Source organism: Trachurus trachurus (genome assembly GCF_905171665.1).
Source record: "Trachurus trachurus genome assembly, chromosome: 14".
Classification (NCBI taxonomy): domain Eukaryota; kingdom Metazoa; phylum Chordata; class Actinopteri; order Carangiformes; family Carangidae; genus Trachurus; species Trachurus trachurus.
This window is the reverse complement of record NC_139903.1, coordinates 5348598-5369875: the sequence shown is the minus strand read 5'-3', so window position 1 is coordinate 5369875 and position 21278 is coordinate 5348598. Positions and strand designations below refer to the sequence as shown.

At 41.3% G+C, this 21278-nt stretch overlaps 1 protein-coding gene across 1 annotated transcript; it reads right to left on the bottom strand.

Moving 5' to 3' along the window:
• Positions 1 to 11791: 11791 nt before the first annotated feature.
• On the bottom strand, positions 11792 to 20511 carry cUnh5orf15 (chromosome Un C5orf15 homolog). The gene is made up of 3 exons (XM_083986677.1): positions 20389 to 20511; positions 15159 to 16069; positions 11792 to 14011 (listed from the first exon to the last, which is right to left on the bottom strand). The coding sequence occupies exons 1-3, from the start codon at positions 20501 to 20503 to the stop codon at positions 13877 to 13879; spliced, it is 1161 nt and encodes a 386-aa protein (XP_083842803.1). The 5' UTR covers positions 20504 to 20511; the 3' UTR covers positions 11792 to 13876.
• Positions 20512 to 21278: the final 767 nt, after the last annotated feature.

The following is a 21278-nucleotide window of genomic DNA, read 5'->3' as shown; positions in this document are numbered from 1 at the left end:
TGTTACTATTTTGAAACCAGAGGTAATTAAGGGTAATAACTTTCACTTTAACTCCAAACCCTCATTTAGTGAAGCCAGCTCTCATGTCTGCGATAATGAGATCCTCATTTTGGAATTCAAACTCCTTTTTTTTTTTCTCTTTCTCTCTGCACTTTTACTGGAGCAGATCGACTGAAGCCTTTTTTCTGCTTATGCATTGTCGTTGCCTCCATTATGAAAATTACACCACCTCCTCCTCTCCTACTTATCCCCGTCTCCACGACCTTTCACTTTTCTCCTCTATGGTGCTGCTGCTGCTGCTGCTGCTGCTGCTGCTGCTGCTGCTGCGGCTGCCACCACACCACTGTCATAATTCCTCTTTCTATATGGCTGCCGTCAGGTGATGAAATGGTTTCCTTGACCAGAGCGGAGGCCTGACCGTTGTTTTAGTGTTTAGGTTTTAGCAGAACCATAAAGCATCACCTGCTGACAGAGAGCTATATCTAATGGGCCTGTTCCTCTTGTGCCTGATCACTTGCTGCATTTCAATTAAGCGCTTTTCAAGAGTGTGTGTGTGTGTGTGTGTGTGTGTGTGTGTGTGTGTGTGTGTGTGTGTGTGTGTGTGTGTGTGTGTGTGTGTGTGTGTGTGTGTGTGTGTGTGTGTGTGTGTGTGTGTGTGTGTGTGTGTGTGTGTGTGAGTTTCTATTACAGTAATGCACACATGTACGTCTCACACACACATGAGGGCAGGTATAGGCTATAGTTCCTTGTAGAGGAGAAGGTAGAAATCCAATAACACAGAACAATGAGCTGCTGGGTGCACCCGTCAAGGCTTTGAGTTGTCAGTCAGACTCCTCCTGGTGTCACCGAACATGAGTCATAATAAGCTGCAAACACTCCGGTACTGTAGGGGCAGCTCCACAGAGAAAAAAGGGACCAAAACAGTAGAAAAGCGACCGAACTTACATCTTTTCCCTTTAAAACATTTTTTACTCAATGCACAATGAAGCAACATGGCAATAACAGTAACTGTTGATAGTACAGTAGCTGTTGCAGTTTAATTTCCAGTTTTTGCACAGTGAACATCAACATCTCTCTCTCTCTCTTACTCTCTGCCTCCCTTCACCTTCCCTTTCTCTGCTCCTCCGCTCCAGAAAAGCTTTATCCTCTATACCTTCTGTTCTATTGTGCAGTGACGGTGTCCTCATCAAAGTGAAGCGAAAAAGGTGAGAAGAGGGTTCAGCATGCAGCACAAAGAACAGACGGCACAACTGTGTGTGTGTGTGTGTTGCAGAGGCTTTTCCTCATTCAGTCACTCATAACTATCATCAGCTTTAAGTTACAAACTGCATGCAACTTGTAGGGAAAGAAGAGGGACTGTGGTGTAATTCATCTTCGCTTATGGTAATTACCCTCTTGAAATTGATGAAGTGATGATTTATAGACATTAAAATGCTTCCGATGGATTGGATGAAAGGATTATGAGTGAGTGTGCCAGTGAAAGTAATAACTGTCCTGAGTTATGGAAGACATAAGACATTTGTTGTCACTTATGGTGACGAATGTTGATTTGAGAGTGGGGTCAACTGTTGATCAAGTGCTACCACCAAGTCGTATTAATGCAGTTTGAGGTTTAACATTAGATCCACTTTCCTCAAGGTTTTTTTTTTTTTGTAACACAATATTTTGTGCCTTTTTGTTCTCTCTGTTCCTCTCAAACTTGCTGCTGATCAGTGTGCAGATCTCTACAAACCTCAAAGTGTCAATTTAACACTTGGGCAAGGTGAGCCAATCATTCAAAAACAATGAAGTCTCTTTGAACTTGAAAAAAATAACCTCTCAATCCAACGAATCCTGGTGAGCAACAAATTATTGATGCCAGTAAGAAAAGAAAATAGGAAGGGAAGTGTGGTGTATTTTCTACCTCCTAAGTTGTTAAAGGGATAGTTCACCCTAGAATGATATTTCGCTCATTATCTACTCACCCTCATGTTGACTAAGGGCTGGAAGAATTTTCAGAGTCCACCGTCCCTTCTCTGAGTTACAGGGGGTCTTGGCGTAGCAGTGCATTTCAATGCAACGGTTGCAAAGGGACACCAGAGCTCTTCGTAAAAAAACACACACAAAAAAACATCCAAATACCTCCATGATGCTCGTATGTAATGTCCGTCTTGTGCTGAAGCCCCAAATTGCGTAATTGTCCCGAAAAAAATTAAATAAGTCTATATTTTAAGCTTGTTTGTAGCGGAAGCTTCTCGAAGCTCCTCTTCCTGGTCCGTCCAAATCTCGCGTGATTCGCAGTAACCGCACTGACGCCGGCGCAAAGCTCTGGTGTCCCTTTGCAACCGTTGCATTGAAATGCACTGCTACGCCAAGACCCCCTGTAACTCAGAGAAGGGACGGTGGACTCTGAAAATTCTTCCAGCCCTTAGTCAACATGAGGGTGTGTAGATAATGAGCGAAATATCATTCTAGGGTGAACTATCCCTTTAAGCACTTTACCCTGGGGTTATGTATCATTGGAAGATGTGTTTAGTATATGATCCACTTTAAATTCTTTACTTTTATCTTCTGAATTATCTTACTTCCTTCTCCAGGTATGTTCTTTGCTTGCCTGCAGGTAAATGACCGGTATAATGCAAAAAACAAATGCTTTGTTTGGACTGAAGGCTAAATGTTTAGGTCAGAGGTTAAGTCACTTTTCCTGTACACCTTTATTTGGTTTGTTTCATCTATGTTTACGTTAGCCTAAAGGTTAACTGCCTTGTCAAGACGTTAAATACCAGAGGGTAATTTGGACATGTTAGATATTGTCTCAGTTTATGACCATCCGGGTCAGCTACATCCTTCTGTTTAGAGAGGTGGAGTTTTAGAAAACGTATATAAGGTCCGGACTTTTGGCCAAGAGACAGAGGTCTCATATTGGCTCCAGAGACTTCTCAAAGAATCGGCTTTTTGACACTACATCTTTTTTGTAATAAAACTTTTTTACCATCTACAAAGAAGACGTGTCAGAGTGGTCATCTTTTCATCAGCATCAACATCAAAATATACTACATAAGGAAAAGAACTGAGTGAAGAAGCTGTGAGTTATTGTGTTGGTTTGTTTCTTGATTCAAGGATCCAAGTCTTTGAAGGTTTATGTCATCCACCAGAATCAATGCAGATGGCTTAAAGGAACATAAGCCTCAATCTCGGTATATTTTTGGGGGTTTTCATCCTTTCACTGTGAGTCCACACTGTGGGCTATGGGGGGTTATATCTGAACTACAGGGAGGGGGTTAGGGTTAGAACAGAGATGTACAGTCTGATGGCTGTTCAGTATGAGCAGCGCCCTGAATCACTCTGTCTTGGACTTGGAAAAGATGAGCCTTCAGCTCAAGGTGCTCCCTGTCGGCCACAGCAGCATACAGGGGTTATCCATGATGGTTGTTATTTTATCCCTCACCCTTCCTGGCCCACCAGTAAGCCTGCCTTCTGGTAGCACAGTGTTCTAGTGGGGTAATAGGTTACTGGGAGCTCTTTAAGATATGAGGGTGCCTGGCCATTAAAGGCTTTGTAGGTGAGGAAGAGGATTTTCAAGTCTACTCTGCACTGCCTGCCTCTACTGTGCAGGAGCTACTGTACTGTGGAAGAAATATGACCTTTTCATAGTTGTTGTCAGTACACATACAGCAGGACTCTGGACCAGCCGGAGAGTCTGTGAGGGGCTTGTTAGAGCAGCCTGGAAATAAGAAAGTGCAACAGTCTGCCCCAGAAGAAACAGATGCATTGAATATTTTTTTTTCTTTGACTTATAGAAAAGAGATGTGCTTTGACTTTTGAAATGTTATGTTATCAGAAAAAGGCAGTTTGCTTTAAGTGAGGTGTTTGAGGCCAAGTACTTTAACTTCAGGTTTAGGGGCTCTTTAAGTGCAGCTAACTAATTAGTTTCACCAGATTTCAGTGATGAATATAATGATAATACATTTTATTTAAAAAGCGCCTTTCAAGCCACTCAAGGACATTTTACAGAAGAGAGCATCAAAAATAAAATCATCAATAAACAACATCCAAACATCCAAAAACATACAATAAACAACATTCAAAACATCAGTAAAAGAAAAGAAAAGCAAAGCAATATTTGCAAAACAACAATAAATAAAAGCAAAAAAATGGAATAGGTTGGAGTGTTGGAGTGCATGGGTAAGCGATTTTAAACAGGTGGTTTTGAGTCTGTAATATAAATTATAGAGTATCGTATCGCATCACATAATGGTGAAAGTTTAAGGAGTGTTACTAATACGGCCTAATACAGCAGCACATATAAGGTAAATGAAGTATTGGTCCATCACCAGAACCTTGTAAAACCTTGAAAGAAAACAGGTGGTAGTGGCTTGACAGTGGAGCCGCGAAGACCATGTATGGGCCGAAGCTCCAGTACCTCACTCGGACTGTATTTCCTTTTCTTTGTTGGTAAGTGTGTACCCACCATTTCTCCTGGCTTGACCGCGTCCAGTCTCTGTCTTTGTGGTAGTTTTTATACAAGCCCACGGCGCCACATGCTCAACTTCACCTGCGCTCTGTCATTGGCTGCAGAAAACACCCTGACTTCACACACAGAAACGTCCTGACTACACCACAACATCAAAATACCGGCAGAAGGGGGGTGGGGGAGAGGCTCTTATTTTGACACAGGCTGAAATGATTTTGAGCAGAGGTGAGGGGTAAGAAATGTGTGAGGGGGGTAAACAGAGGGGATCCTGGAGATATGAGCAGGTTGATGGACTGAGCAGCAAACAAACTCTCAAACTGTAAAGGCCGACAGATTTAAAAGCAAAAGAGCGACTGGCTGTCAGTGCTGTGTCCTTGTAGTGAGGCAGAGATTGTTGTGTTGAGTTCAATGATGTGCAGGTATGCAGAGAGCGAGAGACCAAGTGTGACCTCAACCTCACTCACTCTAAAAAGCTGAAAATTACAAATAACACACACACACACAATCACAACACCATTTTCTTTTTTCCAAGTTATTATATTGCAGTGTTTGCTTTAATTTGCAGTCCAGGGAGTTTGAATGGGTTCATACACATTCTGAGAGAAGCCAATTAAGTCTAATAATGAGATAAACGCAGCACTAAGGATAAGATTATTGAAGTCCATGTGAATATTAATATCCCCGACTATAATTACATGAGAATTCTGCATCAAAATTCAGACAACGGACCAGGAGGTTTTGCCAGAACAAATACGACTGTGTTTAGTTTAGTGGGTTGTGTGGGAATAACTAAGAAGAGAACAGTGAAAAGGCCAGAGAAGCATGTACTGTAGTTATGTAATTACTATGTAAATGAAGAGGCTGAGAACTGTTGCGTCATCAATATTAAAGAAATCATTGTTTGTTCATACCGTCAAGAACGACACATGAGCTTTTTCTTTGCCATCTAAAAGTCACTGTCATCATCTGACAACCACAATTTAACTATACATTTCATATATATTTTAGAATTTCTTTACCACACATTCCTTATTACTGTATAGCTATTAGATGTTTTTCGTTAATTTGTCACCTGTGTAACTATTTGTTGTTATTTAGCACTTGCAAGGCTGCAAAACATGCAACGAACGGAAAAAAAAACTCAACTGGATGATTACTGTACAAAAGCTCTTTGTCAGCTGATGAATAAATCCTTGATTTCCACTTAAGATCCATTTTTTGAGTGTAGTTATGTCTTTGAAACGTGCAGCAGTTCACACTGATTGAATGGCCACATTGAGAGTTGAAATACAGCAGCAGCTGTTGTGATATTGTCAGTATCACTTTAGTATTTTTAGGTTTTACCATTTGTTTTACCTTTGTTCTGTTATTCCAGGCAGATACATAAAAAAAAACATCTTCAATAAATGAGAAAATAAAAAAATCTTAACTGTCCAGGGTCTGTACAAAATATGCACTAATTGGAAATTGGTTTGAGCTAATGTACACACATTACCCAGTCTGCTAATTATCTAAGAACAACATGTCAGATTTCCCACAGAACCGTCTTGAAAATACTTTTATCACCTCAGCGAGGAGTCAGCCACCGACTCCTCGCTCTCTGTCAGGAAACTTGGATCAGTGTAATGAAAGCCCCCGGGCAGAAATCTCTTGTAGGCAGAGGATAACAGGATGAGAACGTTTCCTCCAAAGCCGAGAAATACTGTGGAGAGTGAGCCAAATACAGGAGGGCCAATTAATGCAAAGGAGACATAACTAAAAATACACACACATACACTTACACACCACCAAACAGGTTGCTTATCAGAGGCAGGGAGAGGAAGATCAAAGTGGCAACAGCAAAGCATAGAGAGGAAGAGTATGATAGCAATACAGAGCTGAGGAGTTCGGTGCATGATGTGAAGGACAGGAGGAAAAAAAGGTGGATAATGGAGCAGAGGCAAAAGAACACGAGGAAGAAGATTGATAGAGAAAAGACAGAAAGACAAAGAGACAGAGGCAAAATGAGACAGAAATGAAAAGCTCAAATCCAAAGCGTCTGAGGGGAAGGCAGACACAGTCAAAGATTTAAAAGCAAGAGTTTTTTGGATCTGGGTTTGATGGATAGAATAACTCCTTCGAGTAGAGAAAAGATTCAGATAAAAAAGACAAATGACAAGGGCTGATATAACGTTCAGAGTGCAGGGGGAGGAAAATAGGAATGAAAACAGTGTGAGGTAGACTGTGACGAGAACTTTGAAGGAGACTTAAAACAGTCGCTGTAATGAAGGATCTAATGTGGAGAAAACATCGAGACATCGACGCTTCACGCTGCGGGATTGAGCTCATCGCTGGAAGGGACAGGTGCACTTCAAACGTCTGTTTTGAAGACCACGAAAGCCTATTTCAAATGATTATTCCTCGCATCTTCTCTGATTTTAATGCCTTGCCTCATAAAGCAAAGTCCAACCTTTAGTGAAGAAGACACTAGTCTGCAAATAATCAGCAAGCACAGTGTATTGAAATCTCAGATTTAACCACAAGGGAGCTCAGGGGCTTTTATGTTTTTTTCAAAAGATTCTTTAAGCTCTGTCTAGTTTCCACTTGTGGTCGTTAAAGTGCAACATTTTCTAGTCCATTTTTGAACCCATCACAACTGGAGCAGACTCGAGAAGGACACCATCCATACATTGATAAGCTGTTTCTCCTCCTCTCCTCAGTCAGATCTAAACTGCCCTTTTGTGTCTCTGCCTCTCTTCAACCCCCGCCGGTCATTTCTCTGCCTCTCTGACATGTCACCGAGCCTCTCCACTCTCAAACCATAAAGATGATGGCCCCTGTATTTTCCTCTGAGCGGAGAGAGAAAAAAAGCAAGAGGCTCCCACTCCTAATGCCAGCCAAGCAGAAGATAAAGAACAAGGGCAGTTAAGCTTTGTCAACACAGTGACACAAAACTCAGAGATAAAGCAGAAAGGAGCAAACATAAAGCCGACTGTGGATGCAATGTTTTGTTCCTGAGAAACTCTGTGCTATGAAACTCACAGACAGGAAATTAGATATAGGGGGGACTGGAAAGGGAACCTGCACTGCACAGGTTCACAAAGGTAATGAAGAAGAAAGCTACACTTTCTATGTTTGCATTGCATTTCTGCTGCCAGAAATGCAATGCAAACATCTGAAAAACTTGAATGAATGAAATGAAGAGACAGAAACTCCACAGACAACCCAGCACTCATTTAGAAAGCATTGTGGCGTCTCACGGGGAAAGGTGTGGAGGAAAGTTTCCCAGCATGCAGCGCAGGAAAAAGCCCCAAACTCGTATGCAATGAGACTCTTAAAGTAGAAACCTCAAAGCTCTCCACATTTACAGGTTTTGGTGATGGAGGGCACGTGACTACGTTTGTGTTAGTGACTCGTGTTCTTTGAGATTTTTAACACTAGTCACACCAGACTCCCAGTTTATGAAAGTGTAAAACACAAGGATTTCTATATAATCTCATCAGTGGGTCATCAGCTCCTTCAGTGATTGATCGTGACTTAAAAGACACTTCACAAATCCTTAAATTTACCACTAAAAGTTACTCAGATAAACTCAAGTATTGCTTTGCAACCTCATTAGGAAAGAGCAATAAGAGCTGTGAGGCTGTGATGTCAGTCTGTCACTGAGCTTCTTTGCACCTTGCATGAAGTCGTGCTCCAAACCCTTGATGCTTCATGACAGTTTCATAGATTTTTTTTTTTTTAATTATACGCAGAGGGACTGTACTTGTACCACACTGTAACCACAATGTGTTACTGATGGCTGCCGGCTGACTAAATGGGACGAGCTGATGATGAGGAAGATTGGTCCTCATTTACTTTCCCAAAATCTCACAAAACAACAACAGCATTTTACTGTATTTCTCCCTGTTGTACCATAATATGCTCAGTATCCTGTGCAAGACCAGATACTGTGCAGAAGAACGTGGGCTGAGAGACCTTGGTTGTCTTTACACCATCTTACACACTGGATCCTTACACACAGTGTCTGGTGATGTTCAAAGCTAAAGCTGCCAAAGCCCGTTCCTGGGGAAGAGCCGCTCTCCCCTTGACCTCTCACATATGACGCAGCTAATAGGCCAGAGCACATGGTCTCATCCCTACATATGTGCTTTGATAAGCTCTGGCCTTAACCCAGCTGTTTTATCTGTCCCGGTCTCCTGCTGCTCGATATATTGACGTCTTGTGTGAAAAAAAAAATGAAAAAAAGAAAAAACAGCTACCTAGCTGCTGGAATGAAGTCATAAGCACCGGGTCAACTTAATCCAGTCGATGCTGAAAATACAGAAATTATTACAGAGAAGGCGAAGTCAGTCAATATGCGTCAGAATTGTCCTTGATGGATAGTTTCACACGGGCGCTCTGATTGGTTAAAGAAAAGCTGCACTCCAGCTGTGCAAATTATTCCCATAAAGCTTCACACTGCCAGCAGTGCTTTAGGTTGCTTAGGCTGCTTTACTATTTCTTTTTTCATCATCCATACCTGGCAGGAAGTTAGTGATCCGACTTTCAGGCGGAAAAAAAAAGGAAAAACTTTCCGACTCGTGTGATGCCGTCTTAATGAAGAGGACTCTCAATAGGCCTGCATTTTTGGTATCATTAATTAAAGCAGTAAAGTCTGTTTTTTGTTGTTGTAGACATTCATTTGAGATGATTTGCAACACTTGGAAGTATTAGAAAATTAATTATTCCTTCAGCATGAGAGCTTATGTTCATGAAGTCACAAACAAAAAATCTGTGATGTTTTCCTCTGTCGATTTGCAGCAGAACGACACCTCTCATAAATCAGAATATTTATCACCTTCATAGTGGGAGAGAGAGCTTCATTTCTTGTATTTTCATGTAATCTCTGATGCAGAAATGATTATGTGAGGAATCATTTATTAATCAGAATTTTATTCATTTCATTAGAATACATTAGAGAGTCCACTGGGTATCCTAACAGATTATTTTGGAGCATTTTTATTTTTATTTTTTGTGATAAATTGGGTTTCACTCCAACATATTTTTGCATGCCTGTTCCCAGCTGAAGATCAAAAAAAGATTTCCCATTTGTGGTGATGTTTGCATCCTGCATCCTTTGTATGAAAACACAGCCGGCTCGTAAGCAAATGTCACATAAATAAGGCCGATGATTGGGCTCTGAAGTCATTTCTACTTCTACGAATATTTTCTGGGAGCCTCAAGTGAAGGATGTTGTTCTCTTGAGAAAAAGCTTTATCTGAAAGTTAGAAAAACCCTTTTCAGAAGCCACTGGATAACCATTGTCAAGATGTTCACCCTTCAGTGATCAAAAGTAGTAGTGAGATTTTCCGGCTGGTAGGTTTCATTCGCTGCTGTCTTTCAGATAGATTCGCCCGGCGTAACTTTGTACAAATATCAACAAAGCCTGGTTATCTTATCTGCTGATGACACGCAGCCAGCAGCCGTCACTTCCTGCTTTTTCATCTACAGGGTTTTTTCTTCTTCTTTCTTTTTTGCATTTGAGGTGTCTGGCAGATGCTTTTATACAGAGCAGCTTCTGATAAATTAGCAGGTGAGCCTTCAGTATCTTGAGACGGGGCACAAAGGGCTCACAGCTCTGACCTTTTACACACACACACCCATTTCTGTCAAAGAAAATCTGTCCTCAGTTTTCAGACCATTTAACATATTGTTCAGTTTTCAATAACAGGGACTGAAAAATGAAAATTAAGCTCAATTTTTTTTCTTTTACCCATTATTACTGTGAAATTCTGCTCAGCAGGAACCAGATCCTGAACATATCTTATTTCCTTTGAACCATATTTGTTGCTTTAGTCTGTTTTGACAGATTCATTTCAAATTACATTTTCCCCCCTTTGAAAAAAAAAAAAAAAACTGCTTTGAGAAAATAACTGAGCAGGGAGATAAGTTTGTGTGTTATATTATTATATTTCAGCTATGCTCTATAAAAACTTTGTTACAGAACTGTTGAGATGATCAACCTTACACACCTTGCTGGAATGAATCCCTTCATGTGGTGCTGAACTTTAAAGTGCAGTCGGATGATTGAAGTGGGATGTGTTGGCTTCTGTCAAGGCAAGTGTTTCAGTTTAGGTCTGTATCACATTAGGAAGAATCCTGTTCAAAGAACAGACTGTGACAGCCATTAATCAAAACTAGACAGTCAAAGATATGCATGTCCAACTCAGTCTGCCTCCATCTGTCTTGTCAGTCTCGGCTGTTTACAAACTTTAAAAGACAGACATGCCGTGATAAGCTTTTTATACTTTTCACTGTCATGAAAATTGATCTGAGTGGTGTTAAGTGACATTAAAGATTCTGAATCGGAGAGTCACGCAGACCCAGTTCCTCTCCCTTTGGTGTTTTTTCTTCTTTTTTTTCCGCAGAGATTTTCGAATAATCGTGGCACATATGGCTCCCATCACACATCATCAGAGAGAGAAAAAAGTGTAAAATTGTCGGAGGTTCTTTCAGCTCAAATTCCCCTTTATTATGCTGATATCTTATTTGTGTCACACTGAGAGGGCGAGGGAATGGAATACTAAATGAAAAATTACAGTTTTATTTGTGCAGGCATCAGTTTTGTAGTAGAGTCAGTTACACACACACACAGAGACAGACAGACACACACACTCAGGACCTGCCTGCTGCCATGTCTCTTTCACAGTATGTGGTACGACTCCACCATCATTCAATTAGCTAAAGGACACACACCAGCAGAAAATGTGGTGACTGTAAAGCAGCAGTTGGACTTCACTCTCATTCATGTGAGCATGCTGCCTCCTTGTGGTGGAGTTACTTATTATTTTTTTGCTTTTAGCAGCCTAGGTATTGGAGGTCTGCCTCTGTTGTCAGTTCATCTCAGTTTCATATCAGTTTCTGTTTTAAAATGTTTTATCTCACTCCTCATATAGTGTTTTAAGTTTGAGAACTGCATCTGGGGAGTCTGCTCTTTTACAAAGTTTGTTTTCACTTCTTCCAAATGCAGACTTTGTGCTCTAAAACCTAAACATCCTTTCAAGTGCTTTTAGCTCCATAAATATGTTATAGCTTTTAATCGCAATGTTTCTGCTCAGCCTGACTGATTTAATCAAAGGACACAACCTCTAATCCTAATACCATCAAAGGAGATCAAAGTGAATGTCTAACAAGCAGCGTCCAGTCTAGTTAGTGATGCCGACACACTGATGCTCCACATTTAACACATAAAGAGCTGCATCACAGGAGACTGATATAAACACTTTTCTTGATCTGACTTCAATAACTTGCCTGGAGAAGAGCGTCTGCAGGGCACGACCGCTTCACAGCATCAAGCGCGGGAATGAAAGATCCAGAGTCTTTACACAATTTGTGCTTTATTGACAAAACAAAAAAAAAGGAAGATTGTACAGTTTCTACTGTTGATTGCAAGAGCAGTGTTGATCCATCACCTCTACAACAGGACACCTCCCACAGCCCACATTCTTGCTAGTATGACTAAATGGCACAGTGCAAAATCACATTATCCCATCTACCCACTGTGAACCTTGCATACAGACAAGACAGATGAAAACAGCTGGCAGAAGGCGGCAAAGAGATTAGTAACAAACATGTGGATTCGTGTGGCAGTTATGGCAAGTTAGGTGAAGGCATGAGGCGGCAACAGGCAGAACAAGATGTGGCTGTGATGAAGACAAAGAAGAGTATCAGGTATCAGGGACTGAATAAAACAATGTGGTCTTTTTACCGGTGGGGCAGCTGTGAGTCTGTGTGTGTCCAGTGGAAACTCCCACTGACAGTGATACAAAGCACCTTGGCTGGTGTGTGTGTGTGTTTCTGTGTGTGTGTGTGTGGACTAATTCCATCACAACCGTGCAAGATGGCGCCACGAAACCTCACAGATATGTTGCTGAAAGCAGAATGAGTTCAAAGATGGAAGTGGTCCAACCCATGATAGGGCGGGAACATCAACACGACATGGCTGCGTGCATTTATTTTTTTATTTTTTTTAATTCTGTGCTCATGAGAGCATCAGGCCACACAATCCGTGCCAATTTTTTTTTTTTTTGAACAGATAATAGTCCAATAAACTTTGTACTTTGACACGAGTTAACTGAAAAGTTCTGTGTGAGTGAGAGGGAACACAGCCGTCACGTCTTTTTTTTTTCTTTTTTTACCGCAAATGATTGACAGAGACTTCACCGAAGTCATAAAACAAAGAGGGCCAGCCCCAGGATTTCTGCATAGCAAAATCTGGGCAGTAGAAGTAGAAGAGGTACCGTATAAGACAAGTTAAATATAAACTGATGAACAAGAAAAAAGCCTGGCATTAAAAGCTCCTCCCATACAATATTAACCTGAACAATATACAATATCTGTCAGCATTCAAATGGCTTAAGCACATGGACAGACCTCTCGCCTGACCAGTCGTCACCTTCCTTGATTTAATGCTCAACGTGCAGCGTCATTTACCAACAATCAAGACGTTTCACATTTCTTACACAACGTAGAATCAAAATAAAAAAAGAGTTTGATGTATTTTCCATAACGATCTTACAGAAACAAAAGGTGATGGTAGAAAAGTGAAAAGGAGTATCAAAAATGTATGTTTTTAAATCAGTTTTCCCAATGTTTCGGTTCTGATATCACACAGTAGTTTACTCTCAGTAGATCTGTGGCAAATGAACCATTTCAACATGGGTGAGGAACATTTTTGGAATAACTGTCTCTATTTCTATATATAGTACTGTATATATATATGTGTGTTCTGCTTCTCTTAGACTGTGTCTTTGCATGGTGCAGGATGACACAAGTGCTTTGAAAACAAATGTTTTCTGTGTCAATTAATATCTTGGAAAACGAGAAAGCAATAACAATAGAATTATTATTAATCTTGGGGAAAATAATCCACTGTTGCAATTAAGCATTATGTTATGACCTTCAAAGATTCATTAACATGCTATTCTTCCAACTATTAAACTGAGTGTTACATTATATTAAGACAGTAAGCAAGAAGAAAAACATAAAGGACCATTAAGGCTGAAACTCTGGTAAAACAAAGATAAATATAAGATCCCAAATAAATCACAATATTAAATCTCAAGAAGTTATTAATTTAGAAAAAAAACAAGATGTGAATTAACATTAACATATAACAAATAAGAATGACTGAAGAGTAAAAATCTTTATGCATACAACAAAAATTTCCTAAGCATAACTCTACCCCACTGGGCTTGAGTCATGTCCAGGGTTTTTTTTTTCCAGGACACATCAGCCTCTAATGTCCAACTGGTCTGTAAAGCAAGAGAAAGCATCAATCAAGCTCCACGACAAAGCACAGCATCTCGACAATACAAGTGGCCGGAGAAAGAGAGAGGGAGAGAGAGAGGCCGATGGGTTCCGTCCAGGTCGTCCTGACATAACGGTCCCGATAAATCTGGATCAAAAGATGTAGTCTCGGGTCATCTTGAGGGACGGCATGGCTTCATTGACGTTCTGGTCCAGGCGGTGGTACTCCACGTTGTTCCGGGAACACAGGCTGTCCTTCCAGCGCCGACTCTGAGCCAGGAGGAAGATCTGACGAGAAGAGAAAGAGCAGCAAAATGCAGATAGGAATCAAATTAATGTGATTGATGTACAAGTGCTGATCAAGTAAAAAATTATTCCTGGGTTGTCAGGCGAGCAGGAAAGATGAAAGACTACATAATTGGAATCCTTACTTCAGCTGTAAAACCCAATTTTACATGAGGCCAATATAATATACATTACAGAACCGTCCTCTGCTGCGTCGTCAGAGAACGAGGAGAAAGTACTGACCCATACTATATACAGTATATATACATATGTTATGATCATATATTCTAAAGTACACACTAAGAAGTGAACAAACTTTAAAAAGTTCTGTTGAAAACTTGTTCAATTATGAAGGTTTTTCAACTGAGGACATTTTTCTTACAAAAAGAAACAGCTTTTGTGTTTGTGCAGTTTACAAAACCACTGAATGGGTCCAGACTGCCTCAGTGCTTCACAAACAAATCCAGGTTTTATACTTGCATAACGATGCAGGAATCAGGAGTGTAACTTAAGATACGAGGTCTGATCAAACCCTGATCAAACAAAATGCAACAGTAACCATGTTTCCATCCACATGTTTTTAATCGCATTAAGCAATATCGAATTAAAAATGCTTTATGGAAACAGTAAAATTCGGTTAAATAATAATGAATATCGATAAAAAGCTATTACGGTCGATCTCACCGGATTTTCTTTTGATTGGTACAAAGTTTGTGTCCAGGCACTGCCGATCACAAACCACAGGTCTGTAGTATTTAACATGCCATGCATCTGCATCTGCATTAAAACGGTGTTTAGCCTATATTGGCTGGTGTGCGTACTGTATGGCTCAGTGGTTTCCAGGCCTGTGCGCAGCCCGACCTCAGATAATCGGTTAAAGATGAAGGATGGATGTCCTTCTGTTTTGCGTTTTAGTACAAAAATGAATGGAAACACCTTAAATTGCAAGAAAACGATTCGATACAGCAATAACGTAAAGCGGCAGATGACGTCATGACGCACAGCTTTTTATTCACTTTAAAGGTCTCAGATGGAAACGCACTTGAACCGACCTTGCTCACATTAATATTTTTATGGATCTTGAGATAATTCGTTTGACAAGTGGAATGGAAACATGGTTAGTGTTTAACGGGGATTCACCGACACCCACCTTCCTCTTGTTGTGGTAGGTGATGTAGACGATGGCGACCAGGAAAGCCAGGATGACCAGATGGAAGAAGAAGTGCGAGTCCTCGTCCTCGGCTCCGTCGTACGGAGCCACGTTTATCCTCTCCGGCTGCTGCGGCCGGTTCAGCGCCGGGCCTTTAACGTCCTCTGCGTCGGGGTCGTACAAGCCGCCGATCGGCGTCCTCTCGATGTCGTCACCGTCTTCCCACATGCTGTCGTCATCCTCGTCGTCGTCGTCGTCACCGTCGTCGCCGTCCACTTTGGTTCCATCGATCTGATAAAGATCCGAGTCATCGTTGCTGCTCAGCGCCGGTGCTTTGTCGGTGGTGGTCAGCAGGTCTGGCTCGGTGTCATCCACTGTGGACGGGTTCTGTTCCTGGGGGGGTTTGGATTCGGGGCCCGGGGTTTCCAGCTGTCCCGCTGCAGGTTCGGCCGGTTGCGGATCAGGTTCAGGGGCGTTGACAGCGTTGACAGCGTTGACGGTGGCAGGTTCGGGCGTCGAGGCTGGTTTCTCAGCAGGTTTCTCTGTTGCCTGAACGCCGCCTTGGTTTGCATTTGTTGCATTTGTGTCGTTGACCCCACCGCTGACGAGCGCTGGATCGGTTTTATCAGCAGAGGTCCCGATGACGGCGACTCCATGGGGGTCCCCGATCTCTGGTGTTGTGTCTTTGGCGACTGCCGTGTCTTGTGTGTCTTGTTTGTCTTTAGGAGGCTCTGATTGTGTTTGTGATTGCGTTGGTGTCGGTGTCGGTACGGGGCTGGTGACATCAGGTGGAGCGGTGTTCTTGGGATCCGTCACAAGATCTGCTCCCTGTTCAGCCGGTGAAGAGTCTGTGTCAGATGTCGTCTTGTCCACAGTGGTGGGACTTTGAGGCAGGGTTGCGTCTTGAGCCACTGAGGACACAATAACAACAACAACATGAGGCATGGCATAATTAGTTTACAAAAATAGAAACGTAACGTCTTTTTTTACTTAAAGCACTTAAATATATGTGGTGAATTCCAGTTCCCATCTTAGCCCTTAGCCCTCCAAGTGTTAGGCCTAAGGGCTATTTTGTGACTTAGACTTGGGACACCCCTTAAATGCAGATACGTCTTCAGACAGTGGGGGGTTTGGCATTAGTTTATTATTTTTTAGATTTGCACTGTTAACCCTGCCAGTTTAATCATAAGCCACAAACGCAGCTATCATCGACGGGTCCATAGGTCCATGTTTTTGAAATGGTTGTGGACTATCTGTCAGTTATTACTTTGGTTATTTGGTTTTTTGTTGTAGCCTATAAATTAGTTGAGTTAGATATAAATTGATATTCAAACAAATAATCTGTATAAATACCACAACCACGGACATCTGAAAGTCACTGCATACCACGGCTTATTGAAAGGTAAACACCAGCTGCAACTATCGTTGGATAACTCTGTGGCTACGGGAGCTGACATGAGCCCAGTCATCTTATAACATTATCGGAACAAACATTTTACGTAGGCTGTATCTTGATAAAAACAACTTAACCACATTACCACCGAGAAAAATTACCATTTTGTAACTAAACGGTAGCAACTAGGGATGCACATTTTGATTTTTTTTTCTGGCCGTTAAACACACATGTGCTCTGCTACAGCTGATCAGCGCCACATCCACTGTGGATGTGATCGCGCTCAGATAGATCGTCCAATGTTTAACTGTTTTTGGACAAAGTGCAGCCAAACACCAGGCTGGAGAGAGGAACAGCAGCATAGCTCCTCTGACAGCTCCTCTGTGGAGCTGCAGGTGAACCGGCTGGAGAGCACAGACATCCCAATGAGGTAAATAATCCATAAAAGGGGGCTAAACTAAGATAATACAATGGTTTTCATAATATTTATACCTCTATTAACAAAAAAAAATACTGCATTCTGGGTAGCACTTGCTCCCAAGGGTGGTGTCGGACAATCTCAGTATTGAGGGCTATACAGCCCTTAAACTTGTCCCTCTGAGAATCAGGACAGCACTAGCACTTCGCGGGAGTGTGCATTTTTTAGATTAAGGGTCACGATAGGTATTACATGAACACTGCTTGCTGGACTTTACCAACCAGAAGTTTCTACGCTTCCCAGCTGATAACAACATGAGTCCAAAGTCAGACTGAATTTTCAGTTTCAACATATTTTATCTGAAGTAGAGCTACTGATAGCAAGTCAATTTAATTATGGGAAATTACAGAAACTTCGCTTAAAGAGGAACTGACCTGTACTCTTTCTCTACAAGTGGTGTCATAAAAAACACAATGTGTGATCAGACCAGCACCTGAGGCTGGGGGGGGTTAACCCTCTTAGGTGACATGTGTACTACACAGGAACTTGTTTGTTTGCGATTGTGTAAAAATAGACTTTGCACCACTCCCATGACAACAGCCAACAGAGACAGAACTGTGTTTGGAGACAACACAATGTGATGTGTTATTGCTGTTACTGTGCCATGTCGGCCGTCCATGTCATTTGTTTTAATCCACTGCAGCGAAGACATTTTGTTTAGTGACACATGGTTTAACAAGGATCTTGAATAAAAATGGAGCCTGTTAAACTTTATGAAGTTTGCAGAACATCTGACATTTTCTGTTTCATAAAAAATTAAGTGACAACAATTTTTAAACTCGAGCATCTTCTCCGCAGCTAAAGCAGCACCAAGCTGTACAAAGTTATTCTCATTCTTCTGGCCTTCCTGAATCAATGACACCATTTAACCAACAAGTGTCAACATTATTTCATCCTGTGGGATTAGGAGGCGTTGCTTAGGAATGGAGGATAAGGCCAGGGAGTAGAGGCACAGCGTAAGACGCACCCAGGAGAAGAAAGGGACTATTCATACTCATTGGCCATGGGCAGCATGAATAATCATCACTGAACAGGAGATCTTTGTGGCAGCAGCAGTCACAGGCTTTGCTGCACGAAACAGCATGTAGGAAACTCAACTTTTGCGACTAAGCAGGTGGGCCACCTTTGACAAATGTCTCAATATTAATGACAAAGTATATCCAACATATTTCCTTAAATCACCAACAAGCATATATACTATTCCTCCACTCTAAACTTTCACTCCTTTGCCTCTTGGATCAGTTTCAGTCCGTTTAAACACATAAAAATATGATAGCGTGTTAGCGGCTAATCAAGTTAAGATCATCCTTGCTGCTTCACAAACATTGTTTTGTTCCCTGCTGCTGTGCTTTCCAGTTACAAAATATATACAAAAAGAAAACTCAAAAGGCTGATTCGCTGCATGGTGATTTTTGATTTCATGAACCAATACCAACAATTAAAGAGTTTATACGACTGTGAACAGTTGATGAAACATTAAATGCTTCAGGATATGATGTGGTTTTTAAGTCAGGGGGATGTGATAATCAGTTATCAATGTCCCAGGCTTCAACAGATGGTGAATGTTATACAGAAAATAACTAAATAACTGGTCCCTCACACACACACACACACACACACACACAGTCTTCGGTCATGGGAATTTTCTTGAGACTCTGTGTGCCCATTACTGCACGTCAGTGTTTATCCCCAGTATGATGAGACTCAGAGTGTGAAACAGTCATATAATGAACAAGCTTGAACATGAATTAGGCTATACAGTCACTGGAAAAGAATGGAAAGTACCGGTGAAGAAAAATCAACACCACTAACCCTGCTTTAACAGATTTAGGCAAATAAACTACATGCACCACAACCACACGATCTAAAACCGAATGCCACTGATAACGCGTCTACAGCCTAAACTGAGGGCCCCAGTTGTTTGACGGTGAACTTCTGAAGGATTCGGCTCCTGGACTGACAGGGGGGTTCATTAACAGCCAAGATATATGGCACAAGGACATCTGGACCCAGTCACTAATATCTGACTGACCACCACAAATCATTTGAAGCTCAGGAGCCCCGAGGGCCGGAGGAATCACACAAAGCTGACCTAAGGTTACAGCGCCTTGCAAAAGTATTCGTGCATGGATCCCCCTTTAACTTTTCCACATTTTTTCACGTTGCAACCACAAACTTAAATGTATTTTATTGGGATTTGATGTGATAGACCAACACAAAGTAGTACATAATTGTGAAGTGGAAGGAAAATGATACATGGTGTTCAAGATTTTTTGTTGAACCACCTTTCCCTGCAGTTACAGCTGCAGGTCTTTGGGAGTTTGTCTCTACCAGCTTTGCACATCTACAGACTGACATTTTTGCCCATTTTTCTTTGCAAAATAGCTCCAGTTCAGTCAGATTGGATGGAGGGCGTCTGTGAACATCAATTTTCAAGTCTTGCCACAGATTCTCAATAGGATTCAGGTCTGTAGGACTCTGACTGGGCCGTTCTCACACATGGATATGCTTTGATGTAAACCAGTCCATTGTAGCTCTGGCTACAGGTGAACTTCCATCCCAGTCTCAAGTCTTTTGCTGGCTGTAACAGGTTTTCCTCCAGGATTGCCCTGGATTTAGCTCCATCCATCTTCCCATCAACTCTGAGCAGCTTCCCTGTCTCTGCCACACATAGCAGCGTTTTGCATGTTAAGCCAAAAAAGTTAAATTTTGGTCTTTGATTTGTAAAAATCTTGAAAACCATGTAGCTATCAGTTTCCTTCCACTTCACAATTATGTGCTACTTTGTGTTGGTCCATCACAATAAACAAAATCACCATTAAATACATTTACGTTTGTGGTTGTAACGTGACATAATGTGGAATAATTCAAGGGGTAAGTTATAATACTTTAGCAAGGCACTATCTTAGCGGAAGCAGTTTTGGTTTCGAAATGTTTCTTATTCTTCTGTACCTACGGAGTTTCTGCGGTTATTACGAACACGGGTACACATTTTAATTGACATTAACATTCACATATTGTTGTTATTTTTAACGTGTCGATGTTATTTCAATTGAAAATCTTGTGTTTATATTTTCTAAACAAGACAGGGTCGTCATATTGAGGAGATATAACACGTTATGCGGTATCATTTGAACTGCAATGCGTTGATAAAGACTCATTTATATTGTTTTATGACTTTCCTGACACACATACACACACTGTCATCGTCCTTTAGCATGACGTACTAACCAACTAGCTACACAAACGTTAGCTACCTGACAGTGGCTAGCTCGCTAACTCACTATCGGACCCTGTTTGGTTGGATAAAAACAAAGTAATTGTCTCAGATATATACAGTAAATCAACATACGACGTACCTGTTGTGTTAAACGGCGCTGACAGGCAACCTCTCGCTGACAGCTGAAGGAAAAAAAGCAAAACAAGAGCACTAATGTTTCTCCTGCTTCGCCCCATCTTCCCGCATGTCGCCATGTTGATGTGCGAGTAACTGAGTAGGCGTGGTTTAAAATGGGGGCCACATACACAGCGGAGTGGGTGTTGCCAGATTTGACTGAAACAAGTAGTCCAGTCAGATACCTAGACCCAGAGCGATAGATATAACAGGCCCTGCCCAATCGTCGTAAAAAAGTAACCCAGTTGAGATAAAGGTTACATTCACCAAGTATAACAAAAGTTTATCTATTTTACATGATTAACTAAGCTGGATTCAGTATAAGCAGTTTCTGTCAGTGAAGTGTTCTCATACGGAAGAGAAAATGATAATGAGGCGTAATGCTGCCTGATCTGGCAACATCGTGAGAGAATGAGGAAGTTTTGTAAACTGGATCCAATGGGGGCTTGTGGTCTTGAGTCATTGTGGTGTAACTAATAACAGTCGATCATGAGTTTCACTTTTGTGTGAAACACTTTTGAGTGTCGACGGAGGGCACAAACAGGGCAAAACAGGCAACTAAAGATTGGGGACATTTGCGAGAAATGTGTTCCATTATGGTTTATCAATCTTATGGCTCTGACCATGTAGTGACTGCCAAAATTTAGTTAAGGAGTCATACTTTAATGTTATATTATAATGTTTATATCTTATTGTTAAGTTATTTTGGGCCCTATGCAAAAATCACAATTTTCAATGTCCTGAAATACAGCTCACAGAACATGTTTATAAACATTACTCAAAATAGGACAAGTAATAAAATATTTAAACAATCAAATGATTTGCGCAATGGATGTCACAAAGTATCCAAAGAGC

Bases quoted from the DNA above. Each gene is read 5' to 3' on its own strand.
- cUnh5orf15 (XM_083986677.1), bottom strand. From the start codon at position 20,503: ATGGCGACATGCGGGAAGATGGGGCGAAGCAGGAGAAACATTAGTGCT. The intron at 16,070-20,388 runs GTACGTCGTATG...TTGTGTCCTCAG, and splicing joins AGCGCCGTTTAACACAACAG to TGGCTCAAGACGCAACCCTG. The intron at 14,012-15,158 runs GTGGGTGTCGGT...TCTTCTCGTCAG, and splicing joins CCTACCACAACAAGAGGAAG to ATCTTCCTCCTGGCTCAGAG.